The following is a 20709-nucleotide window of genomic DNA, read 5'->3' as shown; positions in this document are numbered from 1 at the left end:
CTTAAAATCCAAAATAACAAAAGCATCTAAATATAAAAAGAGTAATCAATCTATCGGACACGAAACAACTGTTCCAAAATCTAACACGACACGAGAATTACTTTTAGGAACAAAATCTTACTTGTACTAATTAATCTTCTGAGAACAAATTAATAATAATCTAATGTTTATTGAACCACAGATTTTATATACAAACCAAATTAATACCACCAAAAAATAAAAAAAATGAACGAGAGACAGACCTCAATGATCATCAAATTGCAACCAATACATTGCTTGATCAAAAGTTCCAAACCAAAACCCTCTAAATTAAACATAAAACTATATACCAATAAAAAAAGGAAAACACCATTTTTCTTTCTCCCACATAACGCTAGTTTTCGCGTTCCAAACGCAAACCAAGTGGTAACCAAAAATAGGCTAACTAATACTTTTTTATAAAAAAAACAAAGTAAATAGAAGCCTTTAATCTCCAAGTAAACACCATCACCATCTTCTTTTTCTTCATCATCATCTTTATTCTTCCTTTTTTGAGTCTATTTATTAAGTTATTTCAAATTCATAGCAGCAGCCATTGTCCTGAGCTTCTGTGATATTTCAGTAAAGGATGGTCTCTCTGTTGGCTCAGACGTCCAGCAACTTTCCATCAATCCCTTCCACTCTGGATCACACCACTGTGGGATTTTTGGACGCAATGCGTTGTTCACTATACCTCCTGTCATAGAAACATCAATCTACATGTCTTAGTACCATAACTCTATATCATTCACAGGTATACATACAAAAGATAAGCAAGACAGGTGTAGTTACCAATTATGGAAGCACAATGCATGTCTGCGTATGGTTCTTCACCAGTGAGTAGTTCCCACATTACAATCCCAAACGAGTAAACATCGATCTAATCGAAAGACACAGGCTATATGAGATTCAATCCAATTGAACAAAAGCTGCATACTTCTATAAAAAAAATTAGTTACCTTTTCAGAGACCATGTTGCTTTTCCCACTCAAGAGCTCAGGTGCCATCCATGGCAAAGTCCCACGAACACCTCCTGATACTAGAGTCTTCTGTTTCACCTTCGATAACCCCAAATCACCAATCTGGAAGGAAAAAGAAAGACAAAATTTATGAGAAACATATAAGCTTACTCTTTGTTATATGAGAGATCAGATGAGTAACAACAGAACCTTGCATATAGGACGCTGAGGATCTCTCATGTTCACAAGAAGATTCTCACACTTCAAATCGAAATGAACAATGTTCTTTCCGTGCAAATACTCCATCCCAAATGCAGTATCCATGGCTATGATGAGTCTTTTGCGACGATCAATAGTTCTGGAGGAGTCAACCAATGTGATGTCAGATAATTGGATACTCTAGGAAAATAGTATATAATGCATGAATAGGTGAAACTTTTTTACCTATCCTTCTTCTGCAAGAACTGTTTCAAAGATCCGTTAACCATGAACTCCGCGACAGTTGCTAGAGAACCATCAGGACCATCACGAACTATCCCATAGAACGACACAACATTTGGATGATGCAATGAGCTCAATAACAGGGCTTCTTTCCAAAAATCTTCTATCTGCAACAGCAGAAAAGCAGTAAAAGAATTATACTAGACTTAAACGTTGATCAATATGTTAAATTCAATTGATAATAAAGGAATGAAATTTTACCAAACGTTCCCTTTCCGAAGGTTTGCCTGCAAAGCAGCTGGCTTTTATTCTCTTTATTGCAACATCTGAGCCTTTCCATTTTCCATGGTAAACAGATCCATATGTTCCATGGCCTAACTCTCGGATTTCCTCCAAATCATCGTTTCTTATAGACTAGATAAAGAAGGTGAAAACCAAGATAACAAAGTCAAAAGGACTAGAAATTTGTTCGGTTTCAGAATTCTATAAGACGGGTTTAAGAATAAAAACCTGTAGTCCCCTGGATTTAGCTTCAGCCTCAGCCTTTGTTTGTTCAATCTTGAAATTGTTTGGGTTATCACTATCAGAATCTATCTCAGGTTCGTCTTGAGCATTCTGAAAAACAAAAAGTTGTTTCAAATGGAAGTCAGAATAAAAGAAAACAACCTAAGCCCCTCGTAACAGGTTAATATCTCAGAATACTCACCATATGCTCTGATTCATTTTCCACCAACTCCGGCCTCACTTGATCTTTGGCCTCTTCTGGATGAGCTTTAACCTCAGCAGCTCCTTCAAGTGCCGCCCTCTTCACAGATTCCATTAACTCAGGCAAGAAACTCAAACGCTCAACTGATAGCTCTGCCCCTTCAAGAGTAGCAGCAGAAGGATTAACTTCTACCAGGTTCCCCATATCTTTCTTTCCTCCAGCTAAGGGTTGAGGCTTATCTTGGTAAGGAACACCGTTTGAAATACCAGTATTAACATAGTTAAATTGTTCACCTCCCTGAGCAAGCTTGCTTTCCACAGATGTCTGCATAACTGGTGTCTGCATGATTGGTGCAGCAGTGAGGTTTGTCTGTAATAATGGCCCAGGCAGAGGCTCACGCACCTGTAGATGTTCATTATGTACAGTTGGGTTTTCAGATGGCACCCAATTTGGGTCTAAAGGGAAGGCTCTATCTTGCAAATGGGGATTAGGGTAGGAAGGCTGGCCAAGGGAGGACATTCCATCAAAGCCTGAAATCCTTTGCGGAGAACCAACCAAAACACCTTGATTCTCCATTCCAGTAGAATACCTAGGAGCAGTTTCTATCGGATTCCTGATAACGGTCTGATTGACTGTGCCATTAATTTGCATGGGCAAGCCTGGAGGGCCAGCTATAGGATTTGAAACGTTCTGCCAAATATTTGGTTGAGGGTGGTGCATATGGCTATGACCTGCTGAGTGGATACTATCAGGTCCTGGAGGATAGAGATTATTCCCATAATGAAACCCACGTTCCTCAGCAGAACGGTTGGCCGAATTCAGGGGAATGCCACCAAGTGGTTTATCATGAAACCCTTCATTGGAAATTTCATGTCCAGCTCGTTGACCAAGAGGATAGTTCGACACAGGATAATCGGGAGTGTAATGATCGTTCGGTCTTCCAACATTAGAAATATGTGACCTTCCTTCCTCAATCCTTGGAGGGTTAGGATTCACCTGTTGTTGAACCATCCATCCTCTATCAGGTCCAAAAGTCTCATTTGGATAAGCTCCATGATGAGTAGGCTTTGGGTCTGTGTTAAGCAGGAAACTTTCCCTGTTTGGTGGACAATGTGCACAATGAACCGGTGGAAATCCATTGTTGCCTATATTAGATTGCTCTAAAAGCTGATGGTTCCTATGATACGGTACACGACAGTTCTCGCATCCATTACCACCTTCATAGCCACCTGGACCACCGTGAAGAACATTCCCAGGAAACCCTCCTTTACTCTCAGGTGGCATTGCTCCAGCTGGGACCCACACCACACTGTCAGGAATGTGTGCCTGGTGCTCGTAAAAAGGATGGTGACTTGCTTGCGGCCTAACATACTCCTCAGGCATTCTATCCAATCCCTTATCAGGAATTTCCCCATATGGCATTCGATAACGAGCAGAAGAAGGCGAAGATGGAAATTCCTGAAAAGTTCTGGGATCATGATGTCCATGGTGCCGAGGAGAATAGAAAGGACTCCATGTACCTTCTACTTCACCATACCTCTGTGCAAGCATCTGCCCCGAACCCACACGAGGAATCCTGAGCTGGTGAAGATTACTATACTGCGCAGTAGGTATCTCGTTGCCCCTCTGGCTACCACCACCAGTCTCAATGCTCAGCTGATTCAGCATCGGTTCCACCATCGAAAAATCATCAACGAGATTGAAACGAGGTGAATCAGGATACTGCTGCAACTTTCTAAAGTCTGTCCCTTCGATCAAATTATTAAGAGCATCAACATATCTCCTCTCAGATTCCCTCTGATCATCACGCTCCACATAATGCAAAGAACCATCCTGCTCAGGAGTAGAAAACAGAAAGATCCTAAGCCTAGTAAACCCATCTCCTGAACCTAACTTATCATACTCCTCCATCATATTCGTCACATCATCATCATTCACAACCGAGACCAAAGCATCAAGATCCTCATCAGGCTGCTGATACTTCAACACTGCTGCACCATCATAAAGCTCTCTCATCTTACTCATCAACTCCTCATACCTAATATCTCTATTCACACTCACAATCCTCGTCTCTCCACCAACATACCTCAATTTCCCATCCTGAGGACGAGGCAATATACTCCCTAAGAAGCTACACAGGAATTTAACACGATGCGGCTCATCGTTCAAACTCGACACTAGACTAGTGACAGATGAGTTCACAGAACCTGAATCCATAGCTAATCTCCCTCCCAATCTGATTATTATTATTAATTATTATCAAAGTACGAATCACCAAGATAAGTCTTTCTCAGTTTCGCACCAAATCTCAAACCCACGATGACAATATAACTTGGCAGTGGTTTGCTGACAATAACAGTTGAAATGATTCTCCATTCTCACAAAAGCATTAGCACTTATCTGGAGATAACACAGACATGCGTAAACAAATCAATCCAAGGAACAACAATATACACAAAAGATCATAAATTTGAATCAATTACCTAGAATCTCGGTGAAAGGAGACGAATTTGCAGAAACCCTCGATTTAAAAATGCGTAATCTATATAAATCACGGGTTTGAATGGACTCAAGAAGAAATCTGAATTGGGAAATTTGTTGGGATATAAAGAGAAACCCAGGAGAGATTTAAGAGTGGAGATTGGAATTAAAAGAAGAAAGATTTCGATTTTAGATTGGAAGAAATAATAGAGAAAGAGCGACGACGACAGAGGTTTTGATTTTGATGATGATGATGGAAAAAATATAAAATAAAAATATAATCTTTTTAAAATTTTCTGGGGATTTTTGTTTTTTTTTGTATTTGGGTAGAAGAAGAAGAAGAAGAAGAACTAGAAGATGCGATGCTTCTGTATCGCCAGGTAGCTATCCACGTGGCGCTTTCTCAGTTTATTTTTCAATTGAATTTGTTTTTAGTTTTTTCCGTTGAATAAAAAAATTGTTACTTCCCAGGGCATGGCGTATTGAGATTGGGTGGGGGTATATGCTTCTTCCTCCTCCGCAGATTCCTTGTGCCCACCGCAATTGCGCGTGTTCTTCACCCGTATTTATATCTCCATTATTCTTAATCTTAATTAGCAATAATGATGTATTAGATTTCGAAAATAGTATATAATACTTCATTATTAAACTTAAACAGGGTTTGCATGTGAAACTCTTTATTCTTACATTAATTAATATTTTTATTGTTCTACATAGTTTAAAATATAAATATGCATATTTATTTCAAAATAGATGTATGTCTTTACAACATTTATGTTTTGGTTTATCAAATTAAAATAAAAAAAACTTTATGTATTGTGAGATTGTGTGATGTATATCGTATTTTTTTAATAAGTTCAAGGGATTATAGTTGTTTTCACATTTCACTCATTAGTTTTTGGTCAAAACAAAATATTGTTACCTTAGTAAAAGTTGTGTTAAATACACTTCTCTATATATATATATATATATATATAGAATACTGTATATATAAAAAAAATTACTAATAATATGTAACTTGTTTTTATTTATTTATCAAATATGTAAATGTAACTTGTTTAAGTGGTGACATTTATGGCGTAAAAAAAAGTGGTCACATTTTTTATTTATTGTAGGAAGTAATCAAAGTTTAGTCGATGCTATTTAACCCACGGAGAGTACGCGCTCAGCTCTTAGTTTCACTTTCACGCGACACGTAAGGTGAGATACGTCTGCGTCACGTTCTCTCCAATCATTTAGTGACAGTTGGCACATTTTTCAAAGCATCTCCAATCAGTAATTCGCAGAATTTATGTGCCCGATTCGAATTCCTTCGCTTTTACTACATCACCATCACTATACGTAAACTCATTCGAAAAATAAATCATGTATGCATAATATAACTTTCATCATTTCTTTTGCCATTTTCTCACAAAGGTAAAAGAATCTTGTAAAACTTCCATAGGCTATAGTGTATCTTATAAGAACTACAAACTCAAAATGTAAACAAACTTTGATTTCATTTCCTAAAAAAAGAGGATCATAAGAGTTAAGGGAAGATAGGCTCTTAGCTTGAAACATAGTATATGCAGTAATACAAGAACAACAAAGTACCTTATAAGCAAGATGAGTTTACTTATACAGAAAACATTAATCACATTCACAATTGCTGGTCAATAAAGAACATTTTATACACATTCTCCTAAACTGCCTAATACACTCAATTTTAACGGGAAAAATGTCATTTAAATCATCACTTTACCATTTTCGTTGGTTTAAAGCATAAACTCTGGACTTGGTGATTTAAACCTTCAAGTTTATGTTGACTTTCAATTTAATCACGAATTTTCGTTGACTAAGCTAATTAAGGCACATTTTTAAAAATCCTTCTAATCAAATTTTTTGATTTTGTTTCTTTTTTCTTTGGAATCTCTCATCTTCTTCGGATTTTCTCTTCTTCTTCGAATACAAAGTAATTTCTCGTCTTAAGGTCGACTAATGGCGTAAAAAAAGTAAGAATTTGTGCTTCAATTGGCTTAGTCAACGAGAATTTGTGATTTAATTGAAAGTTAATAGAAAATAGAAAATTTAATTCACCACGTCCATAATTCATGATTTAAACCAACGAAAATGATGAAATGATGATTTAAATGATAATTTTTCCCCATTTTAACACCTAAGTAGAACATTTATAAATATTGGCCAGCCTACTAATCTAAGTCCAGGCCCATTAGTATTAGGAGATCCGCGAGACAAAAAAGTAGTAAATAACTAGATTCCAAATTTACCCTCCAAACCACAACGACTCTTTCGAGTTTCGAGCTAAACACTCCTCTCTCTCTCCGCCACTTCACTATCACATCCCACCTACCAACAATGATACCCGTAACCGCCACTCTTATCCGCCACCGTCTCCGGCACTTACGCCACCGCATTCGATTCAAATCCACCTCTGTTTCTCCTTTCCATTTACCACTCAACCACCCTACCTACTTAATTTGGTCAGCCAACACTTCTCTCGGCAAAACCCTCGTCTCTACAGGCATCGCCGCCTCTTTCCTCCTCCAGCAACCTTCATCTTCCGCCACAAAACTCCTCTATTTGAAACCTATTCAGACCGGCTTCCCTTCCGATTCCGATTCTCGTTTCGTCTTCTCCAAGCTCGATTCCCTCTCCCTCCGTCGCCAAATCCCTATTTCAATCTCCAACTCTGTCCTCCATTCTTCACTCCCCGCCGCAAAATCTCTGGGATTGAATGTTGAAGTCAGCGAGAGTGGGATGTGCTCTTTGAATTTCCGGGATGAGAAAACCGTCACTGGAGCACCGGAACTTTTATGCAAGACGTTGTATGCTTGGGAAGCAGCTATATCTCCGCATTTAGCTGCGGAGAGAGAAAACGCGACGGTCGAGGACTCCGTCGTGTTACAGATGATTGAAAAGTGTTTGAAGGAAGAGATGGAATGTGGAGTTAAAAGCGAGAAATCGGATTTACTATGTTTGGTGGAGACTGCCGGTGGAGTTGCTAGTCCTGGTCCGTCGGGAACTCTTCAATGCGACCTCTACAGGTAACACTTATCTTCTACTTGGATATCGAATTTGATTTATCTCTTACTTATGGTTGTGTATTGTATATCTGTAATCAGGCCTTTTAGATTACCTGGAATTCTTGTTGGAGATGGGCGGCTTGGTGGTATCTCAGGGACTATTGCAGCTTACGAGAGTTTAAAACTTCGAGGATATGATATTGCTGCTGTTGTTTTTGAAGATCATGGCCTTGTTAATGAAGTTCCATTAACTTCATATCTAAGGAATAAGTAATTTTTCAGTGGCTTTATCAGTTTATGTGCTTTCGATTCCTGTGTGTTTTTTATTAGGAGCGAGCTCATAGTTTAACTTTTCGTATTCGGATTCTGGTTGGTAGGGTGCCGGTGCTTGTGCTTCCGCCTGTTCCCAAGGACCCTTCAGATGATCTTATTGAATGGTTTGTCGAATCCGATGGTGTTTTCAAAGCTTTGAAAGAAACAATGGTGTTAGCTAATTTGGAGAGATTGGAAAGATTAAATGGCATGGCTAAGCTAGCAGGAGAGGTTTTCTGGTGGCCATTTACTCAGCATAAACTTGTGCATCAAGAAACTGTGACGGTTATAGACTCCCGATGTGGTGAAAATTTCTCAATATACAAGGTTTGTCTGGTCATATGCATTCTGATTACCTGGAAGGCATAACTCTATGGTTTCTCATATCTAATGGAACTATCTTCTGTCATCATTTTTAGGCTTCCGATAACAGTTCTCTTAGCCAGCAATTTGATGCTTGTGCAAGCTGGTGGACACAGGGGCCAGATCCTACTTTCCAGGTCATCTGTGCCCATTATTTCCCAGTTTTATGACAAATATCAGTTCCACGTGCATTATTATGTCATAGATTTTAATGCTTACCTCTCTTTGTGATGAATCTTCTGAAGTTTATTTTGAAATTTTGTTTAGGCTGTTTCAGGCTGAGCTTGCTAGAGAAATGGGTTACACTGCTGCTAGGTTTGGGCATGTTATGTTCCCTGAGAATGTATATGAACCTGCCTTGAAGTGCGCTGAGCTGTTATTAGATGGAGTGGGAAAAGGTTTCTAAACTTGCTCTGTCACATTGTTTAATTTTCAAACATTGGGGGATGGTTAATTATTTTATGCATGCAGGCTGGGCTTCTCGAGTATACTTCTCGGATAATGGATCCACAGCAATCGAAATTGCCTTGAAGATGGCATTTCGTAAGTTTTGTGTCGATCATAATTTTTGCGAGGCTACAGAAGAGGAAAAGCATATTGTGGTTAAGGTACAATTATCTTGCTAATGCTCAATGATACTTTGACACTTCGTTGTACCTGGTATTGAACATTTGTTTTCCACTTTGCTGCTTACTAATATGCAATGCAAGTTCCTAGCTGATCATCATTTTTCATATGCAAGAGTATCTTCATCTATCTAATTTTGTCATTTGCGGTAAAGGTTCTAATGCGAAAATTTGATGTGTGTTATATCTTAGGTCATAGCTCTTCGGGGGTCTTACCATGGAGATACTTTAGGAGCAATGGAAGCACAAGCACCATCACCTTATACAGGCTTTCTCCAGCAGCCGTGGTAGGGAACCTTTTCATTTGTTTGCCATTTCTGGAGAATTTTGTTTCCAACATTCATCTTCTGATTTAACCATTCTTGGATCATTTGCATCTCCTGCACTAATTCATCATTTGCATAGCAACAAACCCTTAGTGTTGCTTAGATGGGTTGTCATCCCTTAGGGATAAATCAGCCCTTTTTCACATCTTCCCAAATTGTCTTGAGCAAGCATTCTTTATCATGTTATTCAGCTTGTCCTTTAGTTAGGCTCAAATCTATTTTTGGATTGTAGGTATACTGGAAGAGGCTTGTTTCTGGATCCTCCTACTGTCTTTCTCTCCAATGGATCCTGGAATATCTCCCTCCCTGAAAGTTTTTCTGAAATAGCCCCAGAATATGGAAGTAAATAGCATCCTTTCCCATCTCTCTGATATCCTCCGGTACATTTCCTTTAGTTGCATGATTTAGTATTCCCAAACTCTTACAGCCTTCACCAGCCGTGATGAGATTTTTGACAAGAGTAGAGACGCATCAACTCTTGCAAGAATATATTCGGCCTATTTATCGAAGCATTTACAAGAGCATTCTGGAGTTAGGCAATCTGCCCATGTTGGAGCACTGATAATAGAACCAGGTACACTCGCCAGTATGACTTCACATAGTTTACGTATGTAACTTAACTATATTCAGTAAGTTTAGCATCCTTGGTTTATCTAGCTAGATTGCTATATGCAAACTACTCTTTTATTAAGTTGGCGGTTTTATCTGCAGTAATTCATGGTGCTGGGGGAATGCATATGGTTGATCCGCTTTTCCAACGAGTTTTGGTGAATGAGTGCCGGAATAGAAAAATTCCAGTCATTTTCGATGAAGTGTTCACAGGATTCTGGCGTCTTGGAGTAGAGGTAGTAATTAATGTAATCTTTTGATATATTTCTGTTACTACATTCTATTTACGTTCTGCTAACAAATTACCGTAATTTTACCAAGACTACTACTGAACTTCTCGGTTGCAAACCGGACATAGCGTGCTTTGCCAAATTGTTGACTGGTGGAATGGTTCCTTTGGCTGTCACTCTTGCCACAGATGCTGTATTCGATTCATTTTCTGGAGATTCTAAGGTAAAGTGAAAGTAGTATCAAAACCATATTCAAGCATTTCTGACACCGCTTGAAGCCATCTAATTTTCCTTACTTGGTTGTAGCTTAAAGCCTTGCTTCATGGTCACTCATACTCAGCTCATGCTATGGGTTGCGCAACAGCCGCCAAAGCCATCCAATGGTTCAAAGATCCAGAGACTAACCACAACATCACTTCACAAGGAAAAACTTTAAGAGAGGTATTAGTACAACTAAACATGCTCTTCATCTTTATAGTATACGCGAGTCCAGATTCGTAGACCAGTATGTTGCAATCAATAACAAAATCAGCCATTACTCTTGGTATCAATTAATCCTTTAAAATTTGCAGCTGTGGGACGAAGAACTGGTGCAACAAATATCATCTCACTCTGCGGTTCAAAGGGTGGTTGTAATAGGAACCCTTTTCGCTCTAGAACTAAAAGCAGATGCTTCCAATTCAGGGTAATCTTCTCAAGTAACATAATATTTGTTCTCTTGAATTGTCACCATTAGACAAAATGTCTTGAACACAAACTTTGGTACAATTTCTCTGCGTGTTTCAGGTATGCTTCGTTGTATGCAAAGTCTCTTCTAATAATGCTTCGGGAAGACGGTATCTTTACCCGGCCTCTTGGAAACGTTATCTATCTCATGTGTGGCCCTTGCACCTCGCCGGAAATTTGCCGCCGGTTGCTCACGAAGCTCTACAAAAGGCTCGGAGAATTCAATAGAACATGAAACCCAAAACTCTCTCTCCAGCTTATTTTGTTGTCATCTCTGTATCTGTTGCATATTTTAATGACATATGGAATCTGAATTTTCTATTGGTAGGTAGATCTATGGAATTCTTTTCTTTTCTTTTTTTCCCTTCACGAGATCTATCGGTTTATGGAAATTAGTATAAAGATATCGGACACCAAATTTAATGCAAGATCAGTTTCATACTAATAGACAAAAAAGAAAAATATTCTGTAATAATTCTTTTGATGAAGTAAAAAGTTGCCTTAAAGTGTAAAGATGAGTCCTACATGGATCTACGGCTGAGATTCATCGGACAAAGACTAATGACCACTGTTTCTCTTAGTGGGCCCTAGCAGACGTTAGTTTTTAACTAAAAACGACAATCATAGCAGACCACGATAAAATAAAAACACGTAAACCTTAACACAGGTGATTAAATCCCACTACAAGCACTGGAGAAGCTCAATGAGTCGCCACAGTTGACCGATTAACCCAAAACTGCGACGACTCAAAACAAAGAGATACTATACTATCATCAAAACTCCAATTCTCTATTCACTACTAATCATTGTTCCAATTCAACGCCGGTGGCTTTTAATCGGCGAGACACTCTCTGATTTCTCGGTCTCCGATTAACTGGTACTTTCCTCTTACTTATGTCTCTCTGTCGTTGATTTGGTTCTTCAATTGGTCACCGAGAAGTCTTCTGTAGTCTCCGACGTGGGTTTTGGTTTTCAGATTCAATTTCTTGATTTAGGGTTTTTGTTTTCAAGTAAAGCGAGTCATTCTCGAGTTTGTTTTTGTGGGTTTTGATTTTATAGACTTTTGTGCTGTTTAAGATTGAATTGTGTAGCGTTTGTGTTTTGTAGATCTAGGTTTTTTTTGGGGAGGAGAATGCAAAGGTAGATGATGGATAGTGGTAATAATAATATGAATAGAGCCAAGAGGAATTTGGATGGGAACGATGATGATCAGCCTGAGCGAAAACGCCCTGCTTTTGCTAGGTAATTCACTAGTTCTTCTTACTGAAAATATATACAACTGTTTCTACAAAAATCTCTGACTTTGGTTATCTTTTGGTTTGCACCAGTGTGATTGTTGAGGCTCTGAAAGTAGATAGTTTGCAGAAGCTTTGCTCCTCTTTGGAACCTATTCTCCGCCGAGTTGTAAGTTCTCTCTCTTGCTTTTGTTGAGCTCAATCTTTGTCTGCTTCTTGTGCTTGGAGTTGTATGTTTGTAGCCTTTGCTTAGATATTAGCTGTCCTTTGTTTCAAGCCTTAATATGGGATTGTTGCTGAGCAGGTCAGCGAGGAACTGGAACGTGCTTTAGCAAAACTAGGCCCTGCTAGGCTTACTGGAAGGTAGAATACAAATTTCTCATTATATATCTTAATGGCTCGTGACGTTAGATAATGGTTTCCTGAGGTTTATTATTCCTTTGCAGTTCGGGCTCTTCTCCAAAGCGAATTGAAGGTCCGGATGGTCGGAAGTTACAGTTGCACTTCAAATCTAGGTTATCTCTCCCGTTATTCACTGGGGGGAAAGTAGAAGGAGAGCAAGGTGCTGTGATTCATGTTGTCTTGATTGATGCAAACACTGGCCGTGCTGTGGTATATGGTCCAGAGGCTTCGGCAAAGCTTCACATTGTTGTGCTTGAGGGTGACTTTAACACTGAAGATGATGAAGACTGGACACAAGAAGAATTTGAAAGCCATGTTGTAAAAGAGCGTTCAGGAAAGAGACCGTTGCTGACTGGAGAAGTGTATGTTACACTCAAGGAAGGGGTTGGAACTTTGGGCGAGCTAGTTTTCACGGATAATTCGAGTTGGATTCGAAGTCGGAAGTTCCGACTTGGTTTACGGGTGGTTTCTGGGTGTTGTGATGGCATGCGTATCCGTGAGGCCAAGACGGAAGCTTTTGTTGTTAAGGATCACAGGGGCGAATGTATGGTCTTAAAAGCTCCCCTTTTCTTCTCACTGTACCATCTGGTGTTTACTTCTTTTAGTTTGATGCACATTTCTTTTATGTGCAGTGTACAAGAAGCATTATCCACCTGCTCTGAATGATGATGTGTGGAGATTGGACAAGATCGGCAAGGATGGGGCATTCCATAAAAAGCTTACTGCTGAAGGAATAAACACTGTAGAAGATTTTCTGAGAGTAATGGTCAAGGATTCTCCAAAATTACGTACTGTAAGTGCTTATTATGTCAAGTTTTTACTCTTGAAAGAGATTGTTCATGGCTAATTTATCTTTATCCGTTTTTATCTAGATTCTTGGAAGCGGCATGTCAAACAAAATGTGGGATGCACTAGTAGAGCACGCAAAGACGTGTGTCCAGAGCAGCAAGCTTTATATCTACTATGCTGAGGATTCAAGGAATGTCGGTGTTGTGTTCAATAATATCTATGAGCTAAGCGGCCTTATTTCTGGAGATCAATACTTCTCTGCTGATTCACTTACTGATAGCCAAAAGGTTTGCTCCATGTTGCTTAACTTATAACAACATTCTTTGCTTTGCTGCAAGTTATAGTTTAGTTTAAGTTAAGATTCACTATCTTCTATTAAAAGTTTATTAGCTATGATTCACCATCTTCTTTTGAATCCACTTAAAGAAGAGAGTTATCAAATTTGATTCTTTCTTTCACTTCTGTGTTCTAAAGGTATATGTTGAGGGGCTGGTGAAGAAAGCATATGAAAACTGGAACCTAGTCATAGAGTATGATGGAAAATCTCTTTTAGACTTGAAGCAGCCCCAGAGGTTGAGTATTACTCACACTAATCTGGAAAATTACTCGACTGCTGCCATTGACCATCCAATGCAGATGGTGGCAGGGCATTCGTCTTCAATGCCGCCTAACCAGTCTCCAGTGCTTTCAGATTTTGCTATTGGAGGTTTGCATATTGAAATCAATCTCTTGATAATTTGTGTTATAGTTTAATACTAAATCTTATATATTTGTTCGATTCAATCAATCTACAGGGTATGATCAAACTCTGGCAACAAGATATCATTCGCATCCCCAGCTTTTAAACTCCAACCCGCGAGCACAATTTGAGGTTGCTTCATGCAGTACATCGCAAGACCAGTTCATGGGAAATCTACATCAAACTCAAAGCACCATAAACAATCAACACATGAATGGCCTGGCTCTCGGTCCTTCACAATCATCCACAAGCGGATACCAAAACATCAACCCTTCTTCTGTTCACCAGGCAGATCTCAACCATTTAGAAGACTGGTCAAACCCCCGTGAGAGAGGACCAGATGATTTCTTCTCAGAGGAAGAGATCCGACTCAGAAGCCATGAAATGCTAGAGAGTGAAGACATGCAACAGTTCCTCCGCCTATTCAGCATGGGAGGAGGAGGCAATGGCTCTGCAACACACTTGCCAGAAGATGGATATACTTTCCCATCGTTTCTACACACGCCTATGCAAGGTTATGATGAAGACCGTGGTCGATCAGGCAGAGCTGTTGTTGGATGGCTTAAGATAAAAGCCGCAATGAGATGGGGGTTCTTCATCAGGAGGAAAGCTGCTGAGAGGCGAGCACAAATTGTAGAGCTTGATGATGATGATGAAGATGGCGAATAGTGTATAAAAGGAAGTGTACAGTTAGATTCAGTGGATCTGTGGATGTGTGTGTTTTATGAAGCAGGAGACTTCTAATATGCTTGATTGATGATAACTCATTTAGACAGTAGCATTCTTAAGAACTGATTCTACAGTCTTAGATATGTGATTCAACAAGTAGAATTTCTGTATGGTCCTTTTATTTGATGATACTCGAGTTACTATCTGTAAGGCTTTTGTTCCACGAAACTTTAACGTCATGTCTCCTTGGTTATTATTTATTCTGTTTGTGCTCTTGCAATCTCTCAATGTTAAAGTTTGTGAGACACCAAAAAGACCGATGCTACTGTCTTGTCTCTAACATTACTAACATTAGTTCCTACCAGTGTTTTCAAGAAGAGTAGTTATTTATGGTGAGAAGAAAGAAGAAAAGAACTTGTGAAAAAATAAAAAAATAAAATCTAGTAAATGAAAGATAAAGTGGACCGGGCCAATAATTACGTGGGTCGGAAGTCATAAATGGGCCAAAACTATGAACGAACGGGGGGAATGGCCTATGCAAATGACGTAAAAGATGGCCTCCCGAATCAGAAAACCCTAAGAATTTGGGGTTATTTTTTGGTGAAGATAGGAATCGATTGTTCAAAGTTTCCATTTATGGGATTATGAATCAGAGATTCATTTAAGTAAAAATGGAAGGAAAAAAAACATATTTATGGGAATTTCGCAAAGGAAAGGTGTGTCCTTTTTTCATAAGAGAGCGTCGGCGATTAGGGTTTTTTTTCTGGAGTGAGCAAGCAAACTGAGTAGCAAAATAGCTATGGGAATTGCGAGCTCTGTAAGCATGGCTTATAGCGACGAGGATCCGTCGGCAAATCAGGGACAATTTTCGCGGGATGAGGACGAATCGAGAACTCTAATTGAAGATTTGAATGAAACAGGGGAAGGGAAAGGGGAAGAGGAAGAGAGTGGAGAGTGCAGGTTGTGCCGGTTCATAAAGGGAGGTGAGTGCAAGGAATCATTCATAGCATTGGAGCAATGCGTGGATGAAGCCGAGGAGAGCGGAGAAGAAAGTGACTTCACAAAATGCAAGGAGGTCAGAGCCAAGTTCAAGACTTGTATGTATGAAAACCCTGTTTACTACGAGCCCATTCTTGCTGGGGAGGCTAGAGCGATTGCCAAGATGTTAAATGGAGTTGCAAGCCGAAAAGGAGGCCATTCTTGCCGGTGAGGCTGCAGCCATTGCTAGGGCGGTTAGCAGGTTGCAAACAGAGGAATCCAATGGACGACGTCACGGGCTCACGGCGAGTCTCCCACACCGGCTTTCAATTTAAGTTCAATAATCGACAAAGGAATCCGCAACCGTCTTAGCACATTGGCCAGAGTAGGATCCGAGCACGAAGGGCTCCTCAGATATTGGTTTCAGACCCACGGTCACTAATCTCTTCGAAGGCTGATTAATTAAATCTTTCTAAACAATTCGGTTAGTTGCTGCATTTATTGTACAACAGTATTTTTTAATTGTATGTTAACACAAATGGACTGGAAGTTAGAAATATGTTTGTTTAATTGACTAAAACTGGATCTATGTTAATAAAATAATTCATCAAGACTATAAACACATAAGTTGTAATCTATATTATTAAAATTTGAAAAACAATTTTAAAATCAACCATTAAACTAATAATAGAGAAAATACGTTATACTCACTAAAATCATCGTTTTAAAATATTTCTTCTTTGTAAATGCGATAATATCCTTGATTTTCGCGGATCTTTATGTTTGATGCGGGCATCAAAGAAGGGATAGTTTGGTAAAAAAATTGTTCGTAGATTTGGACCGCCAAGACTACTTTCTTGAACTTTGCTAATAAGTAACGAGAAAATAAATTTAAAAAAGATAAATGTAAAAAAAAAAAAAGAAGAACAAGTTTTATAACATAAAAAAAAAAAAAAAAAAGTTTAAGATTCAGTGAACCTGAACTTTAACGGCTTGAAATATGGGCCGGTAAGCACCAGCCGGGCTAAAAAATGGGTCGAGCGGGGAATGTTATTGTTTAGTTATTTTTAAAAGAAGTTAAAACCGTAAACGCACATAAGAAAACCCTAAACTGGGGTTTGGTAAATCTTCGATTCATTAGAGAGTTTCAAAGTTTCCATTTATGGAAAATGATTTAGAGAAAATGAAAAGAAGAACAATTGATGTGAAGTTGGCAAAAGTAAATGTGTGACCTTTGTTTTTGTTAATAAGAGAGGCGGCGATTAGGGTTTTGGGAGTGAGCAAGCAAATTGGATAAATCAAGAGTCCGATCTCTCTCGATCATCTATGGGAGTTGCGAGTTCTGTGGGCATGACCTTTAGCGACGGGGTTCCGTTGGCACGAGATGGGGACGAATCGAGAATCCTAATTGAAGATTTGAAAGAAACAGAGGAAGGAGAAGAGAGTGGAGAGTGAGTTATGCGAATACATAAAGGGAGGTGAGTGCAAGGAATCATTCATAGCATTGGAGAAATGCGCGGATGAAGAAAAGAAGAACGAAGAAGAAAGTGACGTCACGAAATGCAAGGAGGTCAGAGCCAAGTTCAAGACTTGTATGTATGAAAACTCTGTTTACTACGAGCCCATTCTTGCTGGGGAGGCTAGAGAGATTGCCAAGATGTTAATGGAGTTGCAAGCCGAAAAGGAGGCCATTCTTGCCGTCGAGGCTGCAGCCATTGCTAAAGCGTTAAGCAAGTTGCCAACAGAGGAGGCGGAGTTGGGGAAAGCAGAGAGTAAGGAGTGATCATCATCCCAAAAGGTAATGCGTGTGGCCCTAATTATATCAAACCTGAAGAGATTGAGATTGATAATACTATTTGTATGTTGTTTGTCTCAATCGGTATGGATGTTTGCTTGTCAGGAACCAAAACCTATCGAGTTACATGATGACCGATGATGTATCCATAGTATCATTGTTTCTAATCCTAGCATGAACGGCTTCAGTCATTGATTTATGTTGTTTTTGTGTGGCCTAGTTCTTTTCTGTTTGAAAACATTCGACACTTTAACATTTTAGGCTTACCCTGGTCTCTTAATAACTATATACACCCCTGTGTGGTGCTTAATCTGGTATCTTCACTTTTATCTTTGATTCTGTTTCTTTCTTTCTTAATGACCTTTTACTTGTTTTACCGAGCATCGTTTACTCTCTCTCTCTAGTCGGTCTTGTTCCCGGATCGCTATCATGTCATGTCGTGCATACCCACAGCTCTGCAGCTGACCTTTTTTTTGCTCTAAGAATCAGTTATTCTTAGGGTTGTTGATATTTTATAGGTACTAGATGAAGCCTTGGATCTAATGTCCCAACGAACATATGAAAGCACAATTTTAAATCGACAATGTATCCATGTTTACTGCGTTTATGAAATTTGAAGACGCAGTTGCTGCATTTATATATCTCCACAACATTTTCCTGCAAGATCCAGTTCAGATCTAGTGAATCCATGTGGGAACGTGTAATCTACTCTGAGTATCTATCTTCTTATACAAAACAGAAAGCATATGGTCTCATGGAACGGAGGATAACCAGCAAGGTTACCTCTGGTGCTATATAACATGGAGAGCCACAAGCTGTAGAGAGCATATCCCCCGACTGTGAATTACATAAACCAAAAGTCTTATTTAGCATCCTTTGATTGTTACAAACCCAAATATTTTGCTTTGTGTGACTAGAAAATTAGAAATTGTTACTTTAGGAACTGCACTTAATCCAAAGTCAGAAACTTGTAGATTACCCTTTGAATCTAGTAACAAGTTTTGTGGCTGCAAAAAGCAAAAGCAAAATCAGATTAGCCACAAAATTAGTTAGAAAAACAGAGGAAACAGAGTTTTGCAAAAGTTGTTGTCTTCTATTACCTTAAGATCTCTATGATAAACTCCTCTGTTATGACAATAATCAACAGCATCAATCAATTGTTGGAAAAGTTTTCTAGCATCTGATTCTTTCATTTTCTGTCTTCCAAGTCTGTCTGAAAGCTGACCACCTGAAACGTATTCCATAACTATACAGATCTTTGTCTTGGTTCCAATCACCTGTGAAAAATGTAAAATTTCACTCAGAATAAAAAAAACAGTAACTTGATGAGACAGAGAGACATCAGACATCAGAGGCAAAACCCTTTAAATGATTTAATTGTCTTTGGAAAAAAAAAAGAGAGTCAAATCTGCAACAAGTAAAAAAAAAACTAAAAAGGGAAAAAAAATCCTCATCAAATACAGTGAAGATGGAAAATGGGGAATCAAGACTCTCAAGAGTCTTTTTGGAATTAATTTTTGGAATTTTTTTTTTCCTTCGCCCTAGAGCCGCCGTCGACCACCATCCCGGATAGCACAATTGGAGGATGATTTGGCCACAGTTATAAAATCCGTACTCTTTAGACGCTGGAGCTTCTTCTTCATTCTCTTTTGCGATTGGGTATGAGAGTTTTAGCGTTTATTGTAAGATTAGGTGAATGAAAAGATGATTGGAGATACGAGAGCTATGATTGAATGATGTGGGTGTAGCGATATGTGATGATTGGAGATCGATCTAGGAGGGGAAGAGTTTAAAAGCCTGAAATTTTGGAATTGGAGGCTCTTGTTCATGGGCTATCATCTCTCTGGGACGTCGTCGACGGCGAGGACAAAGACCAAAAAAAAAAAAATTAAAAGAAAAACTTGTCAGGTGTCGAACCCTGGTGTCATGTGTAGAAGTGGAAATAGTTAACCTCTGGACCACATATATATCATTGTATAAACCGTAAAACATCTAATATATATTCAAATGGTTAAATTTAACGACGTTAAATGGCTACGTTACTTCCCTTAGCGACTATTAACGTGAGTTTGATTCTATCAATAATTTATATATTAAGTATTTTATTATTTGAGATATTTTTTTCCAACAAAAAAATATTGGGTATTAAACGTCCAAATTATATTTATTTTGAGTCTCTTTTAGGATTTTTCCCTTAAAGTTTGTGAGACATCAAAAAAACCAATGTCATTGTCTTGTCTCAAACATTACTAATATGAGTTCTTACCAGTGTTTTCACGCCTGACCTAGACTTACTGGTTAACCCACAATCCGAACTTTTTTTCGGTTTGGGTTTAGTACTAGAAACCGGTAACTTCAAACTGGGAAAATTCGTCATTAATCTGCTAACCGGTTGAACTGGTCAGATATAGGTTGTAAAAAAAATCATTGAGCAACTTCATCGCCGGAGATGACGATATTCTAACATACAAACTGCGAAATTTTAACAATCGTAATAAGGCCATTCCTATAACTCTATAAGAGAATCAAGACTAACCTTTAAGAGCAAGTCAACTAGACGAGACGAAGCGCCAATGACCAATTTTTTTTGTTTTTGAAACCTTTCACCTAAGCGGACGGAAGTTTCGTGGGCTTTATTTAAATAGGCCCATAACGATATATTGTTTTACGTATAGTCTTTAATATCTCCTGTTAATCTTTCCTCACCCAAAACTTAAGAAATGTGTCTCTCATCATATTAAAATTGGGATTTTCACCGCGGTCATGAAATTATTTCGAAATCCATATCCGTAAATTTCAATTATTTAAAAGATAGAGGATTATAACCCCCGAAATTAGCAAATATATTATAATGATACAAAAAGAAATTCCTTTACATATCAAATCCAAAACAACAAAACTTTTCGTAAAGAAAAATATCTACAAAAAAACATTTAAGAGAATTGAAGTAAAAGAAAATGAAATCAAATGCTGAATTCTAGACTTTGCGTAAGAGTTGGGACTGCTCATCACAGGATCTAGCCATTTGGACAAAAGAAGCTTCCTGACCACGACCGTAACCAACCAACCAAGTTGAATGTATTAGCTGTCTCCACTACGACAATTAAACATTTGAGTCAGTCAATTTCATCATTTTACCAACTACTACCATATCCACTCTTTAACGTGGCATCTTCCTTCTTATCCCCGTTTCAAATTTTGTTTTCATCAAAGCTTTTTTATAATAAAACAAAATCATAAAATACAATGTTGATCCTTATCCTATTTTCTTTAGCACCTTAA

At 38.6% G+C, this 20709-nt stretch overlaps 7 protein-coding genes and 1 long non-coding RNA gene across 15 annotated transcripts; 4 read left to right on the top strand and 4 right to left on the bottom strand.

Annotated features, from left to right (window-relative positions):
* Window positions 1-101: 101 nt before the first annotated feature.
* Window positions 102-5005, bottom strand: AT5G57610 (kinase superfamily with octicosapeptide/Phox/Bem1p domain-containing protein). The gene is made up of 9 exons (NM_125142.4): window positions 4608-5005; window positions 2125-4524; window positions 1929-2033; window positions 1680-1832; window positions 1422-1585; window positions 1188-1335; window positions 978-1100; window positions 811-898; window positions 102-715 (listed from the first exon to the last, which is right to left on the bottom strand). Exons 2-9 carry the CDS (start codon window positions 4339-4341, stop codon window positions 549-551), a joined length of 3165 nt encoding a protein of 1054 aa, NP_200569.1. The 5' UTR covers window positions 4342-4524; window positions 4608-5005; the 3' UTR covers window positions 102-548.
* A 1872-nt stretch (window positions 5006-6877) lies between these two features.
* BIO1 (adenosylmethionine-8-amino-7-oxononanoate transaminase) lies at window positions 6878-11249 on the top strand. Its single transcript, NM_125140.4, has 14 exons — window positions 6878-7649; window positions 7728-7898; window positions 8006-8267; window positions 8360-8440; window positions 8581-8701; window positions 8775-8911; window positions 9122-9216; window positions 9488-9597; window positions 9683-9829; window positions 9967-10100; window positions 10186-10317; window positions 10401-10535; window positions 10667-10779; window positions 10881-11249. Exons 1-14 carry the CDS (start codon window positions 6961-6963, stop codon window positions 11053-11055), a joined length of 2502 nt encoding a protein of 833 aa, NP_200567.2. The 5' UTR covers window positions 6878-6960; the 3' UTR covers window positions 11056-11249.
* A 221-nt stretch (window positions 11250-11470) lies between these two features.
* On the top strand, window positions 11471-14976 carry AT5G57580 (Calmodulin-binding protein). The gene is made up of 9 exons (NM_125139.3): window positions 11471-11697; window positions 11928-12062; window positions 12149-12224; window positions 12360-12418; window positions 12502-13001; window positions 13090-13250; window positions 13330-13533; window positions 13721-13952; window positions 14041-14976. The coding sequence occupies exons 2-9, from the start codon at window positions 11965-11967 to the stop codon at window positions 14652-14654; spliced, it is 1944 nt and encodes a 647-aa protein (NP_200566.1). The 5' UTR covers window positions 11471-11697; window positions 11928-11964; the 3' UTR covers window positions 14655-14976.
* A 239-nt stretch (window positions 14977-15215) lies between these two features.
* On the top strand, window positions 15216-16247 carry AT5G57570 (GCK domain-containing protein). The gene has a single exon (NM_125138.3). The coding sequence runs from the start codon at window positions 15454-15456 to the stop codon at window positions 15862-15864; it is 411 nt and encodes a 136-aa protein (NP_200565.1). The 5' UTR covers window positions 15216-15453; the 3' UTR covers window positions 15865-16247.
* A 480-nt stretch (window positions 16248-16727) lies between these two features.
* Window positions 16728-17603, top strand: AT5G57567 (GCK domain protein). Of its 2 annotated transcripts, none has more exons than NM_001345266.1 (2): window positions 16728-17430; window positions 17533-17603. In NM_001345266.1, exon 1 carries the CDS (start codon window positions 17227-17229, stop codon window positions 17413-17415), a length of 189 nt encoding a protein of 62 aa, NP_001330350.1. In that variant the 5' UTR covers window positions 16728-17226; the 3' UTR covers window positions 17416-17430; window positions 17533-17603. The 2 variants fall into 2 exon arrangements, with proteins under 2 accessions (NP_001330350.1, NP_001078761.1); NM_001085292.1 differs by having other exon boundaries at window positions 17249-17430.
* On the bottom strand, window positions 17247-17619 carry AT5G57569 (uncharacterized protein; the record flags this gene model as incomplete). The annotated part of the gene is made up of 2 exons (NM_001345267.1): window positions 17247-17445; window positions 17555-17619. The coding sequence occupies 2 exons, from the start codon at window positions 17617-17619 to the stop codon at window positions 17247-17249; spliced, it is 264 nt and encodes an 87-aa protein (NP_001330346.1).
* A 173-nt stretch (window positions 17620-17792) lies between these two features.
* AT5G57565 (Protein kinase superfamily protein) lies at window positions 17793-19364 on the bottom strand. Of its 7 annotated transcripts, none has more exons than NM_001345263.1 (4): window positions 18528-19364; window positions 18363-18434; window positions 18211-18264; window positions 17793-18084 (listed from the first exon to the last, which is right to left on the bottom strand). In NM_001345263.1, exons 1-4 carry the CDS (start codon window positions 18774-18776, stop codon window positions 17923-17925), a joined length of 537 nt encoding a protein of 178 aa, NP_001318820.1. In that variant the 5' UTR covers window positions 18777-19364; the 3' UTR covers window positions 17793-17922. The 7 variants fall into 7 exon arrangements, with proteins under 7 accessions (NP_001318820.1, NP_001332346.1, NP_001332347.1 ...); NM_001345265.1 differs by having other exon boundaries at window positions 18407-18434; NM_001203634.1 differs by having other exon boundaries at window positions 18084-18264; window positions 18528-18856; window positions 19302-19364.
* A 938-nt stretch (window positions 19365-20302) lies between these two features.
* On the bottom strand, window positions 20303-20505 carry AT5G08715. Its single transcript, NR_143100.1, has one exon. It is a non-coding gene; the product is annotated as an other RNA (long non-coding RNA).
* Window positions 20506-20709: the final 204 nt, after the last annotated feature.

Source organism: Arabidopsis thaliana, chromosome 5, assembly GCF_000001735.4.
Source record: "Arabidopsis thaliana chromosome 5, partial sequence".
NCBI lineage: Eukaryota > Viridiplantae > Streptophyta > Magnoliopsida > Brassicales > Brassicaceae > Arabidopsis > Arabidopsis thaliana.
This window is presented reverse-complemented; position numbering and strand designations above follow the sequence as displayed.

Coding starts and splice junctions, on each gene's coding strand:
- AT5G57610 (NM_125142.4), bottom strand. CDS start 4,341: ATGGATTCAGGTTCTGTGAACTCATCTGTCACTAGTCTAGTGTCGAGT. Junction 2,034..2,124: donor AAAATGAATCAGAGCATATG/GTGAGTATTCTG, acceptor TTTGTTTTTCAG/AATGCTCAAGACGAACCTGA. Junction 1,586..1,679: donor CTTCGGAAAGGGAACGTTTG/GTAAAATTTCAT, acceptor CTGCTGTTGCAG/ATAGAAGATTTTTGGAAAGA.
- BIO1 (NM_125140.4), top strand. CDS start 6,961: ATGATACCCGTAACCGCCACTCTTATCCGCCACCGTCTCCGGCACTTA. Junction 7,650..7,727: donor CTTCAATGCGACCTCTACAG/GTAACACTTATC, acceptor ATCTGTAATCAG/GCCTTTTAGATTACCTGGAA. Junction 9,217..9,487: donor GGCTTTCTCCAGCAGCCGTG/GTAGGGAACCTT, acceptor TTTGGATTGTAG/GTATACTGGAAGAGGCTTGT.
- AT5G57580 (NM_125139.3), top strand. CDS start 11,965: ATGATGGATAGTGGTAATAATAATATGAATAGAGCCAAGAGGAATTTG. Junction 12,063..12,148: donor AAACGCCCTGCTTTTGCTAG/GTAATTCACTAG, acceptor GGTTTGCACCAG/TGTGATTGTTGAGGCTCTGA. Junction 13,002..13,089: donor TAAGGATCACAGGGGCGAAT/GTATGGTCTTAA, acceptor TTTTATGTGCAG/TGTACAAGAAGCATTATCCA.
- AT5G57570 (NM_125138.3), top strand. CDS start 15,454: ATGGGAATTGCGAGCTCTGTAAGCATGGCTTATAGCGACGAGGATCCG.
- AT5G57567 (NM_001345266.1), top strand. CDS start 17,227: ATGTATGAAAACTCTGTTTACTACGAGCCCATTCTTGCTGGGGAGGCT.
- AT5G57565 (NM_001345263.1), bottom strand. CDS start 18,776: ATGTCTGATGTCTCTCTGTCTCATCAAGTTACTGTTTTTTTTATTCTG. Junction 18,435..18,527: donor TTTATCATAGAGATCTTAAG/GTAATAGAAGAC, acceptor TGCTTTTTGCAG/CCACAAAACTTGTTACTAGA. Junction 18,265..18,362: donor GATTAAGTGCAGTTCCTAAA/GTAACAATTTCT, acceptor TGTAATTCACAG/TCGGGGGATATGCTCTCTAC.